This window comes from Octopus bimaculoides, chromosome 1, assembly GCF_046866305.1.
Source record: "Octopus bimaculoides isolate indiv1 chromosome 1, ASM4686630v1, whole genome shotgun sequence".
NCBI classification, from domain to species: Eukaryota; Metazoa; Mollusca; class Cephalopoda; order Octopoda; family Octopodidae; genus Octopus; species Octopus bimaculoides.
The window spans coordinates 53,609,178-53,634,220 of NC_142928.1; the positions used below are offsets into that span (position 1 = coordinate 53,609,178).

The 25,043-nt window shown below is 35.9% G+C and overlaps 1 protein-coding gene across 3 annotated transcripts in view; it reads left to right on the forward strand.

Moving 5' to 3' along the window:
• Nucleotides 1–23,503, forward strand: part of LOC106870400 (pelle-like serine/threonine-protein kinase pik-1) — a 32,479-nt gene extending 8,976 nt beyond the window's left edge. For 2 of the 3 annotated variants that reach the window (XR_016243933.1, XR_016243958.1), the window contains exons 2-13: nt 594–764; nt 4,611–4,733; nt 8,675–9,000; nt 9,096–9,169; nt 9,685–9,799; nt 10,708–10,817; nt 13,292–13,502; nt 13,636–13,698; nt 15,817–15,981; nt 18,816–18,858; nt 20,469–21,302; nt 21,506–23,503. Coding sequence is in view for 1 of the 3 variants with exons in the window: in XM_014916450.3 (XP_014771936.1) it covers nt 594–764; nt 4,611–4,733; nt 8,675–9,000; nt 9,096–9,169; nt 9,685–9,799; nt 10,708–10,817; nt 13,292–13,502; nt 13,636–13,698; nt 15,817–15,981; nt 18,816–18,858; nt 20,469–20,917 (1,850 nt within the window). In the remaining 2 variants the exon portion in view is untranslated. Of the gene's footprint in view, nt 1–593; nt 765–4,610; nt 4,734–8,674; nt 9,001–9,095; nt 9,170–9,684; nt 9,800–10,707; nt 10,818–13,291; nt 13,503–13,635; nt 13,699–15,816; nt 15,982–18,815; nt 18,859–20,468 lie in introns of all 3 variants that reach the window. The other variant, XM_014916450.3, reaches the window with a different exon arrangement.
• The last annotated feature ends 1,540 nt before the right edge of the window (nt 23,504–25,043 follow it).

Sequence of the window (25,043 nt, forward strand, 5' to 3'; positions counted from 1 at the left end):
TGTTCTTATTCTAGTAACTATGCTTTCGGAGTACTCTCCTCTTCTACTGATTAAGTCTCCTAGGTAACAGAAGCTGTCCTATACCTGCAGCAAACACCCTGGGCATTTAAGAAAATCTATTTCCCATGTATCCTTAGTGTTTATTGCTCTTGTACATCTGCCAATCATAATAAACTGAATATTGATGATGGCTATGAATAAATATTTAGTAGGCTGGTTACAAAAATTTAAGAAAAAGCATGGCATTAAATATTTAAAGATTTGTGGCATATGTATAAGATTTTGATGGTATTATGTAAAAAAAATTATTAAAAATTTATATAAAACTACATTCAAAGTATATGTATAAGCTATATGAAATATAAATGGGTATTACACTTAGGCTTCGGTCTTATCCCATTTAATAGATGCAAATATACAAATATTCTAAAATAAAAATCTGAAATCAGCAACACTCCTGGTCCCAGAAGTTTCTCATAAAAGATTCACAATCATATACGTATTAGGTACATGAGATGCTCTACTAAATCTTTCATCATCAAAATTTACTGGGTTTTTTTAAATGTCTCTATTGTGTATTATTTTTATTTCAGCTGCTGAAATAGATTTCTCTTTCCGGGAGATCAAATGTTTGGAATTTGATCGTAGGCCAACAGAGTCTCTTCTTCGAATATGGGGATGTCAAAATGCTACAGTATGGGACTTATATAAAGTGTTACACAAAGTTGGCAGATATGAGGAAATGAAACATTTAGAACAAATCAGTATGTATACATTTAATTTCTTTTTGTATAACTGGAGGCAATATCACTGAGGCATGGTTAATGCTAGTGGAAAACTAATATGTGTGTGTGTGTGTTCATATGTCTATCTATCTGTCCCACCGTTCACACACATATAAATATATATTGTTCAAATTTATAGAAAACAAAAGACAAAGACAGGTGAGGGAACAACAAGCAGGTGTATTAGTTTGATGCTCAAAAACAATGGAAAAGTCTTTGATGTTTCAAGCCTACGCTCTTTGACAGAAAGGATTGAAAGGGTAAAAATGGAGAGAGGAAAAAATGGATTTATGTGTGTATATATATATATATATATATATATATATTGTGTGTGTGTGTGTGTATATACATACATATATATATACCAAAACTCAAAGTTTGTCCATCTGTTTTCCTGCCATTTGATTAAGATGATAAAGATTACAAATGAAATAGTCGTTTTGCCCTTTAAGAAAAAAAATCAAGTTCAATATGTTGATTCCAGTAGTGACACTTCAAAGAGTCATTGTCTGTCCTATTTTCTTTCTTTTTTTCTTCCCTTAATCATTTATACAATTTTCGGAGTGCCGCGGATTTGAAACAGAAATTCTCCCTATATTTTTATGAGAGATTTTTGAATCATGGGTACTTGATTTTTTTTTTTTTTTTCTTAAAGGGGAAAATTACTATGCAATGAGAGGAGTTGAATCTCATAAGAATGGAAAAACAAACAACAAATGGGTTGTACCTTATAATGAAACTCTTTTAAGAGCATTCAAATGCCACTGCAACGTTGAAATTGTTGCCTCAGTGAAGTTAATTATGTACATCATCAAGTACACGCAGAAAGGAAATGTTCAAGCTACTATTCAAATAAACAATAACAAAATTAGTCAATATCTAATGGGTAGGTATTTTGGGCTATCCAAAGCAGTTGCATCCATTTTAGAATTTTCAATTCATGAAAGAGTACCTGTAATTGTGAGATTGCAAGTTCATCTACCAGATGAACAAAGAATATTGCTCAGAAATAATGAGGATATATATGGCTGTCAACAAACGACAGGAGAACAACATTGACAGAATTCTTTTCATTGTACATCAATGATGATGATCATCATCGTTTAACGTCCGCTTTCCATGCTAGCATGGCTTGGACAATTTGACTGAGGACTGGTGAACCGGATGGCTGCACCAGGCTCCAATCACATTTGGCAGAGTTTTCTACAGCTGGATGCCCTTCCTAACGCCAACCACTCCAAGAGTGTAGTGGGTGCTTTTACGTGCCACTGGCATGAGGGCCAGTCAGGCAGTACTGGCATCGGCCACCTTTGCAAAATCATTAATTTATGATGAAGTACTCATGTATTTCACTTGGAACAGTAGTGACAAAGAATGGCAAAGAAGAAAGTGAGGAAAAAAGTTGAAAGCCATATGCACGTTTTTAAGGAAGAAACACTTGATCATGTTTATGTTATCACACCAAAGGCAGGAGAACCGTATTATTTAAGAATTTTATTGCATGAAGGAAGTTTGAAATAGAATTTTTGCCTTTCTCACTGCGCATCGACATTTTCAACTTGCTATTGAACTATTTTATTCAAGGTAGGCACTGCCTACCTAGGCGACACGTCCCTGTTATATATATACATATAGCATACCACCGCTTATTCGCAGTTTGGCATTTGCTGTCCTTGTTATTTGTGGAACTAACAATTGTTTGCAGAAACCACCACATATTCGCGGAATCGTAAATACTTTTTATGCCATTTTTTGTTGTAATATATATTTTTTCACACTTTTTAAGGTTAAATTATTAATAACAATAGACTATATTTGCCAGCTTATTGGATGCTCCTTCGCAACACATCTCTTGATTGTTTTAGATACAAGAACACAGTATCTTGTATCTCTTATTCCTGCTTTCAGTCAAAGCTTGCTAATTAGTATAGCAACATCTACCTATATTTCACACAACACTCTCTCCCACTCTCAACAACAACCTCTCATTGTAGTGAAAGTGTATGTATATATATATATATATATATATATATATACATACACACACACTTTATTAATAAAGCTGCAAAGACATCACAAAAACTGTTACTCAGAGTTTCAGATTCCCATTTGTCGGACAGTTTCTCAACCAAAACTGACAGTACCTTGGTAGGTAAAGCGATCAAGAGTATGAAGACAGGGAAAGCCTCCAGCCTGTCAGGAATCACTGCAGTGATGCTCAAAATATCTGGTAGTGTTGGCTATAGCCTAGTCACCCGTATAGTTAATCAGGTGATACACGAAGGAGTCATACCCAATGACTCGTGTAGCAGCACCATAGTCAACTGCTACAAAGGTAAAGGTGATGCTTTAGACGCAAACAATTACAGAGGTATCAAGTTGTTGGACCAGGTAATGAAGGTCACCGAGAGGGTCATAGCCCAACAAATTAGGGAGACAATCAGCTTAGATGAGATGCAGTTTGGGTTCGTTCCAGGGAAAGCACCACTGATGCTATATTTCTGGTAAGACAGCTGCAGGAGAAATACCTAGCCAAAGATAAACCTCTGTACCTGGCTTTCGTTGACATGGAGAAAGCCTTTGACAGGGTCCCCCGATTCCTTATCTGGTGGTCAATGAGGAAACTAGGGATAGATGAGTGGTTAGTGAGAGCTGTGCAAGCCATGTACAGGGATGCTGTCAGTAAGGTGAGGATTGGCAATGAGTACAGTGAAGAAATCCGGGTAGAGGTAGGGGTCCACCAAGGTTCAGTCCTCAGCCCCCTCCTATTTCTCATAGTCCTCCAGGCAATAACAGAGGAAATCAAGACGGGATGCCCCTGGGAGCTCCTCTTTGCTGATGACCTTGTCCTAATTGCTGAGACACTATCAGAACTAGAGAAGTTTCAGGTGTGGAAGCAAGAACTAGAATCGAAGGGCCTTAGAGTCAACCTAGCTAAAACCAAAGTCCTAATAAGTAGGAAGGTAGACAAGACACAAACCCCCTCAGGGGTTTGCAAGCAGGGATTTGTGTCTAAAGAAGGAAAGGTACGCATAAGTAGGCTGGCTACACCCCTTGTAAAGGCCATGGGTTATGGTCTCACTTGTCTTGCCGGGTCTTCTCAAAAATCAGAATTATTTCACAGTCTCGTCTTGTTGGTAGTTTACCTGATACTCTGACATACACCATTTAATTTTAAAAATTCATATATCCACTTTTTTATATATTGGAGAGAACAATTAATTTATTGTTGTCATCATTATCATCATCTGTTTGGTGCAGCTTACTTGGACTAATGTAACTCTTCTTCACAAGATGTTCTGTGCAAGCAGTGCAGCATGTATGTCTAGCTTGGGTTTTAGTCTCATTAGTCTTTTGCTAGCTGAAATATCTCATTTGCGCTTGTAATAACTATATATGATAGTAGTTCACTAACTAAACTGGTTGATCCCATCTGTTCAGGATCTAGTGATATTCACCATTGATTCAATAAGATTCATTTGCCAAAACAAATTGTATCCACCATGTTATCCCATGATTTCAGTGTATCCTAGCTCAGGTGATTACATGCTATTTAACCCATAACTGAGACTACTACTCTGGGTTAGAGTGTACTATAACCTGGGAACAATAGTGGCTAAGAGGTGGTTCCACCCACTTCAAAACCCTAGAACTCATGAACCAGGATCCCATTACCAGATGTAATTTAAAGATAAATTTCAGAAATATTTAGAAAGTTTTCATTTACGTTTTGTTTCTTTTGAATTTTTGTTAACATTTCTTTTCAATTTCTGTGAGAATTTGTTTCAGCAAATACTATATGTTCTTCATTATTTACTATTGCAGTACAAGAGGAAAATAAGCCACTCTTACATATTCCTGAAGGCGTACACTACTTAAATTATGAACAAATGAATAATTTGCAATCTGATAAAAATGATGATTTTGTGGATGAAATCAATCCAAATGGTATGTAATCCTGAAAAATCTTCAATTTTATTGTCTTTTCAGTGTTTAAACCTGATTTGAGCTGAATACTTTTTATAGTTTTACTCTGGACAATTGATACTTTTTTTTATTACTACTAGTTTAGTAGTTACTTTATTAAAGTGCAGCAGTATGATTATGAAGTTCTTTTCATTATCACAAGGTCCTGGGTTTGATCTCATTGTGTAACATCTTAGGTATATGTCACTTTTCTACATCCTCAGGTCAGCCCATAATACATGTGTGAAATTAGTAGTCAGAAACTTAATTGGAGACATTGGATGTATTGTACAGGTAATCCTTAGTTGCAGACTTCTCACATATTATTCCATATTAAGTGCAGGTCTGGCTGTATTAAGAAGCTTACTTTCCAACCCACATGATTCCAGGTTCATTCCCACTGCATGGCACTTTGGGCAAGTGTTTTCTGCTACAGCCCTAGTTTGACAAAGCCTTGTGAGTAGATTTGGTCGACAGAAACTGATGCAATGTCTTTCACTGTCTATCTTCTTTAAAAACATACCTGGTCGTGGGGAAATATTACTCTACTTGGTTAGTGATAGGAGGGGCATCCAGCCATAGAAAATCTGTCCAACCCATGCAAGTATGGAAAGACGTATGTTAAAAAAAAATGTTAAGGGTACATGTCTGTTGAAGGCTCAACCACTTACATCTTTATTCAATGAATAGCTAATTCAGTTGATCAAACAACCAAATCTTCATCATCATCAAAACCAACAGAGCACTATCCATCTATCCTTATTTTATTAGTGATCATTGGTTTAGATGCAGTTATCTTTGATAGAATTTAAACTTAAAGGTAGATAAAGATGAAATAAATGCTGTAAACTATTTGGTCCAAATACCAAAAACATTTCAAACTTTTACATTTTATTTTATTCTGTATTTATTTGTACTGTTATATGATAGCCATTATAATATCTGCATGGTTATTTGTAGCAGCAAGTTTACCTTACAGTTCTGATCCACTAATATGTGTACTGATAATGATACAATAATTTATTGCATTCGCTGAAACACAAATCACTATTTTTCATGTGACCTAAGAAATCCAAACTCCATAGAATAGGGGGTAACCTGTCAAGTTAACCCTGCAATTTTGTTTAATTACATCTCTAATGCCATTGTGAAAACATGAATATCACAAACTTTATTTCCACCCTAAATTTTATAGACTTAGTGTCATGGAGAAGACAAGTAGAAATTATTCCAGCATATTCTTTTTCAAATGCTGTAATAGAGTTATAGCAAACTATCTCTGTTAATAGATATGCTTTTAGCTTTTACCTAAGAGTGCCTCCACCCATTGTCATGTCATGCCACCCATAACAAAATCCCTTCCCAGTTTGAGCCAGCAGTAAAAGGCCAGATGGTATGACAGTTTTCCTCATCTGAAATGCCACATGCTGTGACATCTTCTCCAGCAGAAATTTGGTGTGTTCACCAAAGAGGCCAGGGAATAGAAGAAAGAAGACATGCACCCAACACCAGAGCTGAAGACACCTCCGAAAGGGGGGGGCCCGCCACGTCAAAACGGTAGAGGAGTAGGGGCCGAAACCGGACGTGGTTCTTCCTGATGATGTCTTGAGCTAACTGGATCCTATAAAGGAGCTGTTGTGGTAGCAGACCACGAAACATGGTTGAAATTCCTACAGCCCAGGTTCCACTGTTAGTCAGGCTGAGAAGAGCAAACTGTCAAAATATCAGTTGCTCTCTGACAGGTTTATGGTTGAGCCTGTGGCTGTGGTAACCTCTGATGTTCTTAGCCCTCAGACCATATCCCTGCTCACTATCACTATTGAGGTGGAGATGACTATCCACAAGTGTGAACCCTATGAGTCAGAGTAGCTATTCCAGTGCATCTCCCAGGGCAATGCCTTTTCCATTTTGTCTGCAGGGACCATGTGGTAGTCTGAATCACAAGAAATCAAAAGAATGTAAGAATTTCTTAGCTTATTATATGAACAATGAACTTATTCAGTGGCAGTACTTTTGTAAGCAAAAATAAAAAAAAAAAGAGGAAAGCCAAGCCAGCCTGAGAGAGTAACAACCAGGAGTGGCATTCATGGTAAGAAAATAGAAAAAGAAAAGAAAGGAAGTGGATTGGGAGTTTCTGTTATGTTTGGTGCTACAATATAGTTCTGATTATCTGAGAAATAGCAGATATTGTCTTAGAAAAAAATTAAAGACAAATTGTTTGAAATGAATTTATTGTTCAGATTTTTTGTAAGGTTGTTATATAGTCAATTAAACTGTCTTTAATTTTATTAATTATTAAGGTGGTGAGCTGGCAGAATCATTAGCACACTGGACAAAATGCTTAGTGATTTTCCATCTGTCTTTAAGTTTGAGTTCAAATTCCACTGAGGTTGAGTTTACCTTTCATCCTTTTAGGGTGGATAAAATAAGTACCACTCAAGCACTAGGGTAGATGTAATCAATATACCCTTTCTTCCGAAATTTGAAACCAATATTTACTATTTATTTTATCATGCCCTGTCTGTGCATGAAACCAAAAATCTATATTAACAGAATTTGAAATGACAAACTAGATACCTTAAAGTATCCAGTCTAGCTTTTGACTACCTGTGCCAGCTCTATTGTCCTGGTGTTAAGTATCAATCAAAAAGCTAGCTAAGCTGATAGCAATTTTGAAAGTAACTAAACAGATCATGTTTCTCTCTGCAGTTTCGAACATGAAATCATCCAAATTTTTTGCTAAATTTTGTGACAGATTTTAAGTTAACTAGCATAAATTTTTACATTTAACTGTGTTAGCTTCGAAGAATGATTTTGAACATATTTTCTCATAAATTATTGGCACAAGGTACTTCCTCTAGTGCTAAGTATTCAAGGAAAGTGCTGAAAAGACTGAAGCAAGTACGTATAACATGATGCCAATGACAGTATTTGAAATCCTGACCTTGCTATCATTACTCCAGACTCCAACTTCATTATTACTATGATTTCATACAATAAATAGAATAAACAGGAGAAATAGAACTTAATATAAAAGTATATGTACTTTTTATTTCATAATTGGCAGAAAGTTACAAAAGTAACACAAGGACATGAAGCTCACAATCCTTAAATCATTTTTGCAACTGTCTACTTATTATAAAATAAAAAGTACCATATGTATATATATATATCTTGTCTTTTACTTGTTTGTCATTAGACTGCAGCCATGCTGGGGTACTCCCTTGAAGAATTTTTATTTGAATGAATTGACCATAGTACTTATTTTTTTAAAGCTTGTCCCTTATTCTCTTGGTCTCTTTTGCTGAACCCCTAAGTTACAGTGATGTAAACATACCAACACTGGTTGTTGAGCAGTGGTGGGGGACATGTCTCTTTGTCTTGATATTGCATGATAGTTGTACACAAGTGTCACTGTCATGCAAGCAGTGTCCTTTGATACCAGTCTTCCAAGAAAACATGTTTGGTCATGGGGTAAATATTATCTTATTTGGGAACAGGTGAGGATTTGGGACAGGAAAGGCATCTGACTGTAAAAAAAATCTATCTCAACAAATTCTGTCCAGCATATTTGAGCTGTGAACATGGAAAAATAGATGTTAAAACAATGATGATAATAATTCTTTCTACTGGAAGCACAAGGCCTCACATTTGAGGGAAGGGATTAAGTTGATTACATTGACCCTTGTGTATAACTGGTATTTATTTAATCAACCCCGAAAGGGTGAAAGGCAAAGTTGACCTCAGTGGACTTTGAACTCAGAATGTAGCAACAGACAAAAATACCACAAAGCATTTCGCCTGGCATGCTAACAATTCTGCCAGCTCACTGCCTTAACGATAATAATAATGTGTGTGTGTATGTATGTTAACAGCATTTGTAAAAGTTTGTTATACTAACTGATGTGGCATTATTTTTTTAGATTTACCTCGGCCAAGTGAACTGGTACATGGACAATATAAAAATAGCTCAACCAACAATATAAATGTATCAGATTCTGGAAATGCTGCCTGTAACCAGAAATACCCACCACACTGTTCAGGTGTAAATCTAAATACATTCTCATCTCTTCAATGTGGTATGTCTGGTTTAATGGTAAATATGGAAGAAGTTACTTGTTCTTATTCATATGAAGAAATTGAAAGTGCCACAGAGTCATTCAGTCATTGTATTGGAAGAGGTACTTTTGGAAGTGTTTATTATGGGATTCTGAAGAGCAGTAAATGTGCAATAAAGAAATTATCCAAGGTAAATAGTCAATATTATTTCATCTTTTTTTTTTTTTTTTCCGATGCTACAGCATTACAACATTGATTTCTTTCTTCTTTTTTTTTGTGTTGAAGGATTTAAATGGTATCAACAAAGCAATTAATATATTGAAGAAAAATCCACTTGATGAAATGAAACTACTTCTTAGGTAAAATTTTTTCACATTTGATTATTTCAATTATTATGAAATTTGCATGTTTGAATTTGCATGTACCATGTTCCTGGCAATAACATCTGTTAATATACTCCAGGTTTCTCTCTTCTTTCAGTCATACAGCTCACTAGGTATTCATACAACATTTGGTCTTATTGTAGTTAAATATCTTCATATGAGAATCTAAACATAAAGATTGACTATATTGTCTATTCTGTCATTTTATTTTTTAATTTTAAAGCCATATTCTCTTACTTTTCATTTATATTAAATTCTTGCATAAGCGTGAAGTCTTCACTTTATATAGGGAAGCAGTATGGAATTACCTGGCACTCATGTTTTCTAAAGTTTTAATTGATGAGTATTCTAACCAGATTGAGTTTGTCAATGATCATCCTATTCTATTTGATAAGGATTTCTCTTTTGTCCTCAGTTATACTTATCATTTTTGCCCTTTTGTTTTTCTTACTAAAGATTTCAATTCTTTTTTTTTTTGTATCTTCTAACAGATATCGTCATGACAATATTATAAATATTTATGGATATTGCTTTCATAAAGATGATATATACTTTGTATATGAGTTCATGGACAAAGGTTCTTTGCAAGACTGTCTATTAAATGATGTAAGTTTTAATGTTTACTCTAACAGCAATAATGCATTTATTAAAAAATTTCACATGCTTCAGACTTCCTATATAGTTAGTTGTTTGATGACTGAGAAGTTGATAGCTCCAACACTTAATTCTGGTTTCTATGGAGAGAAATCATTTTTGAACAGTATGCTACACTATCACATTACTGATGCTTATTTTTAAAAGTAAATAAAATGAAGCATGCAAAAAAAGCAGGACAATGAATCCCATCCATCCATCTTTGCCATCTGTCCTAAGTCAACTCCTCCAAGGGGTCCTATTAGAGGCAACCACCATTAGACTTTCTGGCTGAATTCCTAAGCGTGACCAACTGAGACCATGGATATTATCCAACCATTTCGTTCTTAGTGCACTCCTGGGTCTCCTACTAGTTGACTCAGCTTCAAGAATCCATTTTGCAATTCTTTTCTGCCACATGTTCATAGTATTGGAGCTGTGACCTCTCTATGCAGAAAATTAGCAGCCTCACCTGGGGAGACTTTCTGATCTGTGGGTTACATTCCCTGTTGATTGGATTAATGAGCAATTTAGGTTGTTGTGAAGTCTTTATATAAATCTCCAGGTGTTTGTGATTAGGTAAATGGTGCTAAGATAAAACCTTTCAATGTGAGCGTTGGACTTTGGCAGGGTTACTATGAGTTGATTCCAGAAAATTTGATCTTTTGACTTTTGAGCTGTAATAATGTAACTATTCCACAAAACTTAACAATAAAAGTATATAGCCATAAACATATTTCCTTAATTATACATTCTGTTGGAAATGAGATTAATTTTAATTTTCTACAATTGACTTGGCTTTAGTTTTATTGAAGCTATTTGTCTTGACTCTTGTAAACAAGAAAGGGCAAACATGGAATGTTTTTTTCTCTCTCTTGAAGAATGACTGCTTAAACTGGATTGAACGACTGACTATTACAAAAGGAATTGCATGTGGCCTGTACTACTTACATAGCCACAGTGTTCCCGTGATCCATGGAGATATTAAGAGGTTTGTTTAAATTGCCAAAATTCTGATTGGTATTATTTTTTTCTCATCTCTCTTTCCACACTTTTCTTCTTTACCTTTTATGTTTGTACGACTACAGGATCTACAGGAGTATCAAGTTTTCCTCGTTATATATATATTTCTAAGTATTTTTATTTAGAAGAGATACAGGCATGGCAGTGTAGTTAAGAAGTTTGCTTTGTAACCACATGATCTGCGGTTCAGTCCCACAGGATAGCACATTGGACAAACATCTACTGTTGCCTTAGGCCAACCAATTCCTTGTGAGTAAATTGTAAGATGGAGGTGTGTGTGTGCAGGTATGTGCATGAACATTGTCATGAAGTTGACTGAGTGAATATATTGTCATGTTGTAAACATGTGAGTTACATACAGTAGTTCTGTGCTCATGAAATAGTCGAATTAAGATTCCTTTACTTGTAAAACAGACAAGGCTGGCAGCAGGAATAGAATCTGGCAGTACAAATACTACCTCAAATAGGTACCCATCAAACCCATACCAATATTAAAAAGTGGACACTGCCTTGAAGAACTTTTAATTGAATAAATTGAACCCAGAGTTTTTTTTTTAAAGCCTGATACTTATTCTGTCAGTCTTTTTTGCCAAACTGCTAAGTTATGGGGACATAACCACACTAACACTGGTTGCTGAGTGGTGGTGGGGGACAAGCACAGGTACAAACACAGACACATACATAAAACAGGCTTCTTTCAGTTTCCATCTACCAAATCCACTCACAAGGCTTTGGTTGGATTGTAGCTATAGTAGAAGGCACTTGTCTCAGGTGCCACGCAGTGGGATTGAACTTAGAGCCATGTTGTTGGGAAGCAATTTCTTACCACACAACTACACTTATATATATAAAGACAGATATATTGGCTGAAGGACAGGCATATGAATGTTTATATCTTGTGTTTTCAAATATATGTGGACTAAAAATCTTGAAAAACAGGTATGCGTTAGCAACAAAAAGAACATCAGACTGTAAAACAATACTTTAATAATATGTAGTCATCTAACCCATGCTAACATAGAAAAACAAATGTCAAATGAATGAACAAACAATTTCATTATTTCAAGTATTTCACTGCTTTGAATGATTCATTGAGTAACCCATGTAACAACATATTTGGCTTATTTCATTTATTAAAATTTTATTTAGTGATGTACAGAGATACTGGTCTTGAGTAGTAGTCTCTGTACTCCATCTCCTATGTTATAACTGGTTAGCTGTAGATGTTTAGTTTACTTAGTGTCCTTTTCATGAAGGATTACTTCATCATCATCATCATCATATAGCATCCACTTTCCATGTTGGCATGGCTTAGACAGTTTGACTGCAACTGGTAAGCCAGAGAGCTGCACCACGTTCTGATTTTAGCTTGGTTTCTATGGCTGGATACCCTTCCTAATGCCAACTACTCCAAGAGTTTAGTGGGTGCTTTTTACGTGTCATCGGCAGGGGTGCTTTTACGTGTCACCGGCAGGGGTGCTTTTACGTGTCACCGGCAAGGGTGCTTTTACGTGTCACCGGCAAGGGTGCTTTTACGTGTCACCGGCAAGGGTGCTTTTACGTGTCACCGGCAAGGGTGCTTTTACGTGTCACCGGCAAGGGTGCTTTTACGTGTCACCGGCAAGGGTGCTTTTACGTGTCACCGGCAAGGGTGCTTTTACGTGTCACCGGCAAGGGTGCTTTTACGTGTCACCGGCAAGGGTGCTTTTACGTGTCACCGGCAAGGGTGCTTTTACGTGTCACCGGCAAGGGTGCTTTTACGTGTCATCAGCAAGGGTGCTTTTACATGTCACTGGTACGTGTGCTTTTATGGGTTACCAACATGGGTACTTTTATATTTTAGTTTCCTTGTCTTATAATTCTGTTGCAATTTTTTCATATTGCTTTCCTTTTTTCTTGTTATACAAACAAGAACAATTTTTTCTTCATTCTACTTAGGGTGTTTATTTAGTCCAGTAGTTGTTTTTTGGATGGCCTTTTTTGTACTTGACTTATACTATCCATACTTTTCTTACACACATTTAGAAGGTATTTATCTGCTATTGGAAAGGTACTCTTGAATGGGAAGAATCTTTGAATTTTGAAGTTATTTCTACTATAAGTAGCTCTGTTGATTGCACAACTGGAATACTTAGTGTTGAAACCAATGAAGAATACATTTCTGGAGCCATTCTTATTCGCCTATAGGAAAACTGAGATGTTGTTCCTCCATAGTAGTTTTTTAAATCTAATTCTTTTTTTAAATTTTAAACATCACAATGTAGTTCTTATGATCAACAATTGATGCTTGTATTCATTTAGCACTTTTATCTGTTCTTGTATAAATGGGTTTTTTTTTTTTCCTTCATATCTTCATTTATGTTCTATTCCCTTCAATTTTCATTTTAATTTTGGATGTATTATATATAATATGTATGTTATAATAATATTTTTATCATTCAGTTGCAACATTCTGATTAATAAACACAAAGAGGCTAAAATTGGTGATTTGGGTTTAGCTGGATTTTTGACTGATCATTCATCTGAACTTTTGGATCGTGTATCCAAACAAGTGAATCCAAAACTTTTTGGAACAATAGCTTATTTGCCACCAGAATTTTGTACTTCAAAAGGGAAACGTTTCTTAGAAACAGATATATACAGTTTTGGTGTGGTAAGTTGTCTTAAATTATGTTTTATCTTTATTGCATGTTTATACTAATCATTTCAGACTGTTTTCAATTTATGATAGGCAAGTCCATGGCAAATTTTCTCATAATAAAATTTAATCTTACTCTTTTCTATAGGTGTTACTAGAAATTATCACGGGAAAATTAGCTTTTGATGATCGGTATGCACCTAAAACACTGGTAAATGTATTTTTTACTTCAATTTATTGGTTGGAAACGTGTGGTTATGTATATGAGTACTTTGTAGAACAGAAAAACTCTTCTATTGACATTTAACAATACATGTTATGAGAATGTGTTTTTGTAAAAAAAAAGAACAAAGAGCAAAAAACAAAAAAATTGGAAAAGTAGAGAAGAAAATATCTCTAACAATAAAAGAGTTTAATTATGTTAAAAAAAAAAAACGTTTAACTAAATTTATTCTGATCAAAGAAAAATAATTAGCTGTAACAACTGCAAAATTATTCTTGATATTTAGGGAAAAGACAGACTGAATGATTAGATGACCCAATATTGTCCCTTGTATGTCTGAGATGTTGAAAAATTACAGCCTTGTAATGTTTAGCAAAACACAGTCGAAGCATGTTAATATATAACAATGTATGAAATATATAATACACCAGTTCATGTTAGTAATATACTGGTTTGTGTCTCTGAAAAATGTTTATGCATCCAATTATTATCTGTCAAACTTCAAATGTTCACCAAAAGTGTGAATAATGTTTTAAGGAAAACTCAACTTGGTTGTGTTGGTATGTGTGAGGTGGTATCATCATTGGTATATATACATATATATATATGATTTGTAAATAATATTCAGGTGTAGGAGTGGCTGTGTGGTAAGTAGTTTGCTTACGAACCACATGGTTCCGGGTTCAGTCTCACTGCATGGCACCTTGGGCAAGTGTCTTCTACTATAGCCTCAGGCTGACCAAAACCTTATGAGTGGATTTGGTAGACGGAAACTGAAAGAAGCCCGTCGTATATATGTATATATATATATGTATGTGTGTATATGTTTGTGTGTCTGTGTTTGTCCCCCCAACATTGCTTGACAACTCATGCTGGTGTGTTTACGTCCCCGTAACTTAGCGGTTCAGCAAAGAAACCGATAGAATAAGTACTAGGCTTACAAAGAATAAGTCCTGGGGTCGATTTGCTCGACTAAAGGCGGCGCTCCAGCATGGCTACAGTCAAATGACTGAAACCAGTAAAAGAGAGTGACAAGGTAGTTAATTGGCAGAATCATTAGCATACTGGGAAAAATGCTTAGCAGCATTTCATCTGTCTTCACGTCTTCAGTTCAAATTCTACTGAGGTTGATTTTCTTTTTCTTTCATCTTTTCAGGTCAATAAAATAAGTATCAGTTGAGCACTGGGATCAATGTAACTGAAATTGTTGGTCTTGTGCCAAAATTTGAAACCAATATTCAGAGTGACAGCATAACATGAAGCAACTAAAAAAAAAGCTGTCCATTGACAAATTTCAGATGAATTTATTTCTAAAAATAGGCCCACACATAAGAATTTTCATTCAAGGAATGTGGTTTAAACAGTTTAGTCATATGACTAGATTCTAGAGTTTTCTGCTCAGAATGAGCAGCTACTTGGACATTGATGATTTGGCATGACAAACTGGACATTCAACCTGTTTTGGTGATAGTATATTTTGGTACTGGAAGCAAACACATATTTACATGCAGAAATATACACATACAGATAGAAAGTGAGAGAGAGAGAGAGTGAAATAGACTGATATTTCACATGCATACAAACATAACTAGATGCTCTCACACATAAACAAGAAAAGAACAGGGTGGGAAGAATAAGAGAAACATTAAAATGTTTGATGTCAAATAAGTCAGCATTGAATTAGCAATGCCAAATAGGCAGCACCAAAATGGCTGTGCCAAAATGTCTCAAACTCTTTTGTTATATCAGTTTTAAATTTAGGCACCAGTGGTACCTAGAATAGGTTTTGACCAATGCAAATGTTTTTGAGTAACCTTGGCTGTTTTATGTTGTGGCTGTAATTTATAATCAATAGATTTACAGTTAAGTGTGCTGTGCTGTGGTTATACAAAACTAGTTTGACTGGGAGCCAAGATTTTACATGCAGCCATATACATGTGTCTATGTTACTGTGTGTGTGAGCATCAACTTTTAAGTTTGTTTCTGTGTTTGTATGTTCATATGTGTAAAGAGTATGTTACAGTATCACATCTCAAGGTTTTTTGCATACACTGTTATAAAAGACTTGTTAGATATCACAATAAATTAACTGTTTTCTTTTTCCAGGTTGAGCAAATGGAGTGTTCTTTAGAGGATAAACCGAGAGAATTATGGTTTAAAGAAAGTGATAAAAGAGTTGAATGCCGGTCAAAGACTTTGATACCTAACTTATTTGACATAGCTTTCAAATGTGTCTCTGAAAGAAGAAAAGATCGACCAGCAATGAGTGAAGTATGTATTAAATATACATATCTTGTCGTTTCCCCAGATACTCCCTCTTACCCTTATATAAATGTAGGATAGCCATGTATCTTCTCCATGGCAAGACACTTGTTCCTTGCACATGATCCCAGTCCAACCTCTCATGTACTTCCCTACTTAGCCAAGGTGTCTTTTCACTTTTCTCTTTTCTTCTTTCCTTCCTTGCAAGTTACTTGGTGATCCTGCTAGTGCCAATGACAACAAAAATGCACCCAGTATACTCTGTGAAGTAGTTGGCATTAAGAAAAAGCATCCAGCTGTAGAAACCATACCAAAGCTGACATGAAGCATGGTGCAGGTCCATGGTTCACCAGATCCTCTCAAACTGTCCAGCTCATACCAGCATGGAAAATGAACATTAAATGAGGATAATGATAATTTGTATCTATGGGAGAGGGAAATTCGAATTTTTTATAATAGAATTGCATTTGTAGTTTATGTAGTTCAACCAAAGCACATTTTGCACCAGCTTTCTTCTTCTAATTCATCATCACCATCATCATCATCATCGTCATTTAATGTCCGCTTTCCATGCTAGCATGGGTTGGACGATTTGACTGAGGACTGGTGAAACCAGATGGCTACACCAGGCTCCAATCTGATTTGGCAGAGTTTCTACAGCTGGATGCCCTTCCTAACGCCAACCACTCCGAGAGTGTAGTGGGTGCTTTTACGTGGCACCGGCATGAGGGCCAGTCAGGCGGTTGCCCTAATAACTCTGTCACTCCAGAGCAGTGGAAAATTGCCAGTGCCATTCTCCTGTTCAAAAAGGGTGATTACACATCACGTGTCAACTACCATCCAATCAGTCTTATTAGCTGCATCACCAAATTGATGGTGTCCTGTGTCAGAGAAACACTCTGGAACTTTTGGAGCTCTCCCAGCCTTATTTGACCCTCACAGTTTGGGTTTATCCCTAATTCTAGCTGCTTTAGCCAACTCATTCAGTTTTTTGAGGGCATCACCCAAATCACTGATGGTGGCTCATGAATGGATGTTATCTATCTTGACTTTATCAAAGCCTTCAGTTCTGTGCCACACTAACAACCCATGACAAAACTCTGCAATGGATGTGAAAGATGATCTCTGTAACTGGTTGAAGTCCTTCATTCTTGGTTGAAAAGTGGTAGTCACAGTTCTAGGACATCATTCTTCACCCTATGAGATGACATCTGCTGAAACCTCAGGGATCAATTCTTGGGCCTGTGTTTGTTGCATATATTAATGACATAGATGCCAGTGTTGAAATATGCAGATGAAATCAAGTTGTACCTTGAGATAAAAAGAGCAGGTCCTTTATGCTATAGATCTTTCTTACAATCAGACCTGAACACTATGCAGCAATAGACTACTGACTGACAACTCAAGTTGGCTGTGGACAAGTACATAACCATTCATGTTGGGAGAAAAGAACCTGCCTTTTACATACTCCATCAACAACAACAATGTTAAGAAGTCTGTTAGTGAACATGACCTGTGTATTATTGTCAATAGCAATCTGTATTGGACAAACCACATCTCTGAGATTGTTAAGAAGGCTGAGTGTGTCTTAGCATCACTCAGTAAGACCTTTGTCAGCTGCTCTCCAGCTATCTGTTTAAAGCTGTATATGACTATGGTACATACACACTAGGGTTTGCATCACCAGGCTGGAGCTCCTATCTTGCATATCAATCTCCTGGAAACTGTTCAGAAACATGCAACCAGAAGAATACCTGCCATCAGGCATCTACCATATTCTGAACGACTTGCTTCACTGGGCATAGACACATTAAAGCTTTGATGTCTGGCAACTGACTTGGTAGACACCCACAAGATTATCCATCATCTTTCCAACAACCTTGGGCACTTTCTTGAATTCCATACATCTAACAGTCATGGACATGCTTACAAAATCAAAAAACTACATAGCACCCATGACTTTCAGAAACCGTTTTTCACATTCAGAATTGCTGAACTATGGAATAAACTATCTGCATCAGTTGTTAGCTATCAAGACACTACATACTTCAAAACTTCCATGTTTCCTGAAATTTGCCAATAGTACACCTGGTGCCCATCACCCCCATTTCTTTATTCTTTGAAAACTTATATACTGTTCACTCCCTGTGCATATTCTATGTACTGTTTATGCAGTTTCGATTACAATTTCTGATGAATTGCAGTGCACCTGAGCCCTGTATACAATAAGTTCATTATTATTATTATGATGGCTATAATTTACATCAGTCACCTCATATTTTAGGGCAGTGCTTATCATAGCAGGGATCATTGAAAAGGATGATGATGAATTTCTACTGAATCAGTGAAATATAAAGCTTGTTCTAGGTTTTGAGATATTTAAAAAAAAAATATGACGCATGTAGTTTTCAGGAGTCTTCTGTATTCTTGAATTAAAGAATTGGGCTAAATACTTGTAAATTTTTACAAAGTAACCATAAATTTAGTTGCACAAATAATTTTAATAATTTAGAAACATAAAAGCACTATCTGAACATGATTGATGTCAGGGCTGCCTGACTGGCTCCTGTGCCGGTGGCATGTAAAATGCACCCACTACACTCTCGGAGTGGTTGGCATTAGGAAGGACATCCAGCTGTAGGAACATTGCCTGATCAGAGTGCAGCTGCTGGCTCTCCAGACCTCAGTCAAACCGTCCAACTCATGCTAACATGGAAAACGGACGTTAAATGATGATGATGATGAAAAGCAGTTAGCAAAATGTATTTAATAAAACCACAAATTGACAGATTTCTATCAGTTTTTTTTTTTTTTTTCAATTATACCTGTTTATTTTTTATTAGGTGGTGCAAAATTTGAACTGTTTGGAAAAGGATTTCATGAGAGGTAATTATTCATACAATTTATTTGCCAGATTTACAAAAAATTATTCCTGGTAATTTCCTTGATAGCACAAGGAATTTCATGGAAGAAAAAAGTAGCTTATTGTTGCCTTTCTCTGTTTTTTTTTTTGCAAATCTCCATTTTCTCAGGACCTTACAACGTCCACTTTGGAGGCGCAATGGCCCAGTGGTGAGGGCAGCGGACTCGCAGTCATAGGATCGCGGTTTTGATTCCCAGACCGGGCATTGTGAGTGTTTATTGAGCGAAAAACACCTAAAGCTCCACGAGGCTCCGGCAGAGGATGGTGGCGAACCCTGCTGTACTCTTCCACCACAACTTTCTCTCACTCTTACTTCCTGTTTTTGTTGTGCCTGTAATTCAAAGGGTCAGCCTTGTCACACTGTCACGCTGAATATCCCTAAGAACTACGTTAAGGATACATGTATCTGTGGAGTGCTCAGCCACTTGCACGTTAATTTCACAAGCAGGCTGTTCCGTTGATCGGATCAACTGGAACCCTCGACATCATAAACGACGGAGTGCCAACAACAACAACGTCCACTACCCTAGCCTGAACAGAATCAGAACAAATACTGCAAATACACTCTTATAACTTCACTAATACACTTTCCAGTCTGTTGAACCCCAAAAGAATAAAAGACAAAGTTGACTTCAGCAGGATTTGAACTCAGAACATAAGAATCTGAACAAAATGCCACAAGGTATTTTGTCTGATGCCCTAATGATTCTAGCAAATTGTTGCCTTAGTGACCTTTGAAGTGCTATTCAGTGGTATAAAATGAACATGTTTATTTTCATATCTAAGTATTATGAAAAAGCAAAATAATGTGCTTTACCTTAGAATATAAGCTAAAGCTATGATAACGTCTGAACTCCTCAAAATATCTTAGCTAGTATGCTCTGAATATGAGAGAGAATATTTCAAATATATTTAAATGTCAGATTTTACAGTATGTTTAATAGTTAGTCCTACTGTTTTATTGTCTCTTGGTTTATACCAACTTAATGCAACTATTTCATCCTTAGTCTAGAAGAGCCGTTTTTCAAAGGACTATGCCTTCCAGTTATGCAAATATTTCTGGTTATGATAGTTTGTTTTTCCTTCTCAAATTCATTAAGTGATAACAGATATAATTAACTGAAAAGACATTCGAGCGAGATCGTTGCCAGTGCTGATGGACTGGCTCCTGTGCAGGTGGCATGTAAAATACACCATTTTGAGCGTAGCTGTCGCCAGTACTACCTGACTGGCCCCCGTGCCGGTAGCACGTAAAAGCACCCACTACACTCTCGGAGTGGTTGGCGTTAGGAAGGGCATCCAGCTGTAGAAACTCTGCCAAATCAAATTGGAGCCTGGTGTCGCCTCCTGGTCCACCAGTCCTCAGTGAAATCGTCCAACCCATGCTAGCATGGAAAGCGTACTTTAAATGATGATGATGATGATGATAAATGTTTTAATAACTTAGGTGAGTTAAGTTTCACTTTGAAAAATGCCAGTAAAATCAAGTCTTCAATTTTCAAATAACATTTGTATTAAGAAAATCTCTACTTTATTCAGTTAACATGTATAAATTCTCTTCTTTTTTTTCTAGATATCGAAGTTAATGTTCCAGAAATGCTTTATGAATCAACCAGTGAATATTGTCAGTCTAATTCTTCCAACAGGAATGACTTTGATCCTTTTACAAGCTGTGAGCCATTTAAGCTGCAGCGCAGCTGGGATGAAAGAAATAAAAAAAAAGTTGAGAAAATATCACATTCTGAGAGTGTAGAAGACAATTGTGCAAGTGATAATGTAGAATCTCTTCCAGATGAGGAACTATGTTCTGAGACTTGTACAAGCACACATGTGGAGTCAGTTTCGAGTGAAGATGAGGATACTAACAGCAAAACTGAAAGCGATGGAATGAGTTCTAAAGAATTTTCAACAAGTATAAAAGATGAAAGGGAGAGCTTTTTCAAGAGCTATGAAGCAAAGAAATCTAATTGTTTTCATGAAAACTATAATAGCTCTGATAAATGTGGGTTAAATGCAGAGTAGTAGTAGTTATTCTTTAAGTTGACAAAAAAGCAGGTTAACTGTCAGAAACAAGCTTTGATTGATTTGTAAACACTTTGAAGTCCTCCTGAAGACAAAAGGTATTAATCTGGTTTATAAAGGATTTTGGAGTTTCTTGATCTTGGTTCCCATAAGTCTATTATTCAAAACTGCAGGGTATGTAACATTAAGGGCGATAAAACTGGGGAACATTTTCAAAAAAATTTTTTAGTCGCCTTACTTTTTACAATTAGTCTTATTTAGTTTGATGGTGCTGGGTTCAGAAATGTCCTCTGAAATTTTTTGTCATGCCAAGTTTTTTTGTTAAACAGGAATTAATTTTTCACCAAAAAAAAAAAGGAAAAAGTCAATGTCGCTGTTAAATGCAGTACTGAAATATGAAACTAACACAAACCAAATAATACTTTTATTATTTAACAAATATATTACACAAAATGTTTAATTGAACACCTTAGGATTGATATTTCTGTCAAACTGAACTTAGAATGATAATAACACTAAATCAAGCACAGTGTGGGCATATCTGCTGGCAGATACAACAAAATCTACAAATACGGGACATGTATGAAGTCAAGGATCACAGAAATATAGTTTATTAACTAATTCTATTAAGGACACTTTTGACATCAGCATGACATTTAAAGCTGGTTGAATTGGAAATAGTGAAAGTTGCTTGAGTTTGACGTTTTTTATTTATTAAAGATACTTAATTCATGGCTTTCGTAGTAGCGTTTACTTCAAATGACATTGAAAAATTAGGTTTTCAAAGTTAGGTCAAGCTCTATAGATGGATCCACCTTTGATGAAGCCAAATCTATACTTAGAAATGATGACAATATCAGGAATGCTGAAAAATGGACATTTGAATTAGTGGAAAACCTTGGCATGACAGAGCAAAATGGATTTCATTTTTTAAATCAGCACCCCAAAATTACTAGGAAACTTATCTCTGACACTAGACAGCAAAAACCATGTTCCCCAATGTAATAGTAAAAATCAAAAGAGTAACCAAGAACTTTTCAACAAAATTGAGCTGTGTTCCAGCATTCATAGCTTTCTAATGTCTGATTGTCATTTACCTGCAGTTTTAGACAACACATTGAGTATTTACTTCACAGTTGGGTACATATCTATAGAGACAGAAAAAGGCGGCGAGCTGGCAGAAACGTTAGCACACCAGGCGAAATGCTTAGCAGTATTTCGTCTGCTGTTACGTCCTGAGTTCGAATTCTGCCGAGGTCGACTTTGCCTTTCATCCTTTCAGGGTTGATAAATTAAGTACCAGTTATGCACTGGGGTCGATGTAATTGACTTAATCCCTTTGTCTGTCCTTGTTTAGCCCCTTGTGGGTAATAAAGAAATTGTTGGATATGGTTTTTTTCTGTCTTTCAGTAAGTAATCCTGTTAATCGAACCCCCTTTTGGTACCATTGACTTTGGGATACACTATAATAATGTTACGGAGATATACTTGCATAGCAAATGACCTGATCTGAGATCGTGTGCTGGAACGAAAACAATTGCAGCATGGAAGGTGTTTATAAGCCATTTAAGAATGCTGCAGCACGGAATTTTGTCAGTGAACAGGTCACAGTCTCAAAGCGACGAATATATTTTGGCAAATTAAATTTAAATGTTGAAGTGACTCTAACGGTTTTTGTGTGTTTCTTAAATGGCTTATAAACACCTTCCACGCTGCAATTGTTTATAATAATGTTATTTTTATATTACAATTCCTCTACATTCAAATTGAAAATGAAAAATAGAAAAAAAACAGTGAAATTTGAGATACTATCACATAAGATGGAACTCATTTCCTTTCACTCATACCTTATGTTTATATATATTCAATATCATGGCTTCTATAGTTTCTAATCTTGTTACTAAGTCACAAATTTGTTGAGAAATTGAATCATTCATTATACTACTGGTACCCCTAGTAAGATAGCAGAATGTTAAGGGATATACTTAGATAATATATGGTTTGTGTGTGTGTGTATATATATATATATATTCTTTTACTGGTTTCAGCCAGAGGCTGATGCCATGCTGGAGCTCTGCCTTTCGATGTTTTGGGGTCTCCTTTCAGTAGTGTTTTTTTGGGTGAAGAAACGAGTTGGACAAAGCTGCTCTTCTTTGTGCCTCCTGCCATGATGTGGGCTCATCTGGGATTTCAGACAGAAATTTGTCCAGGTGTTTTTTGAACATTTTCACATCTACACCTAGCAGATCTTGTGGGTCCCTTGGCAGGATGTTAAACAGTCGTGATCCCCTGAAACCCAGGCTGTTGCAATACTAGGTACTTATCTGAGATGAAGATGGTATCTTTGGTATTATGCAGTGTCGTCCAGTTCGGTAGTTGGTTTAACTTGGCTTTAAACTCCATTCATGAAATTTAATTGTTAAAGGTTTTCATTTACAAACAGTGGTACTTTTTAAGACTATTATTTTTTATACAAAATAAATTTAAGAGTTATTTATAAATGCCTACTTAATTTTAAAGATACACTCATAGGCATGACACTGGTGTAATTATATTTATAATAAAATTGTTATTACCCTCCTTTAAGATAGACTTTGTTTTCATTATTTTGATGGAAAATGAGAAAATTAATACTAAGCATATAGTAGTAGTGGTGATGTTGTGGTAGAATCAATTGCTTGACTGTAAAAAGAGTTAAATTGGTATAAATGGTAGAGTATCCAACTCTGTTGGCAGTATTTGATACAACCTTTTTATATTTATCATCATTGTTGCTGTTTTTTAAGTTTGCTCTTTTCATACTTGCATGGTTTGGACAAGACTTGCAGAGTAAAGGCACATGGCCTAGTGGTTAGGGTGTTGCACTTACAATCATGAGATCATGGTTTCAATTCCCAGATCGGTTGTGCATTGTGTTCTTGAGCAAAACATTTCATTTCACGTTGCTCCAGGTCACTCAGCTGATAACCTTTTGATGGATTGGCTTACAAAGGTGAGATGGTGACTCTAGGAAAATTACCCGAATAGAGATCTTGCAAACCATGTTTTGTTTTCAGCAATTGAAAAGATGAATAGTACAACCTGAACCCAGCTGGTTGGGATTGGTTATTCAATCATGTTGAAGATCGATCAATCAAGTCAAGGCAGAGGCAATATTCTCTGACCTAATGCTTTTCCTGATGTCAACTTTTGGTTTTCAAGTAAGGTACTCTATTTCATGACTTTGCATGAACTGAGTTGCCAGATTTTTGTTCAATTGGGATATAAACATCGTCATTTCTAACTAAATAATGTCAGCACAAAAACGTGGACAACCAATGCAAGCACACATCCACATATGACAAGCTTTCTCGTTTTTGTCTAATGAATTGATCCTACAAGTCGTTGGTTCACCCAAGACTATTAGGAGACACTTGCTCAAGATGTCACATAAGACTTGACTTGAAACCTCAAATTTGAGGCCAGTTAAAATCATCAAGTTAAACCTTATTCACACAGCTATGCTTGTGCTTATCCCACAAACATTGTCTTTTAATCTTGGAGAGTCAACAAAATATTGTATTTTCCAGCATAAAAGTCAATGTAATATATAGTGTAAGCATACAAATAACTTCAGTCTTTCCAAATCCTGCTACATTTCACATGGAATTTTTAGTCTTCCAAATCTATTTTGGTGTATAAGTTGACCTGCATGCTGTGGTAACAAATCTTAAACCACATGACCATGCCTGTGCTGTGGTGTTCATTAAATCTCCCTACCTATCTTCTTTTTTTTTTTTTTTAATATTTTTCCACTATAAAAGTCCTTATAACAATTAGCTGGAGTATTTCTATGAAGATGATTTCTCATTCTAGAGGTAAGAACTAGAGAAATTTGAAGCTGGGAAAAATCTATTAGGCTGAAAATGAACATGACCAACTGGAGTAAATTATTTAGATAACCATAAAGCAAGATTAAAGTACAATACACAGATGCTCAATATTTTGTGAGCTGTTTAAACTCAAGCTGTAGATTGATGATTAACTTTTTCAAGCAGGTAGAGAAGTAAATCTTTTCTAAAAGACATTCATAAAGTCTACAATCACTTCACAAATGACTGTTAAAGAAATTATTTAAATAAACAAA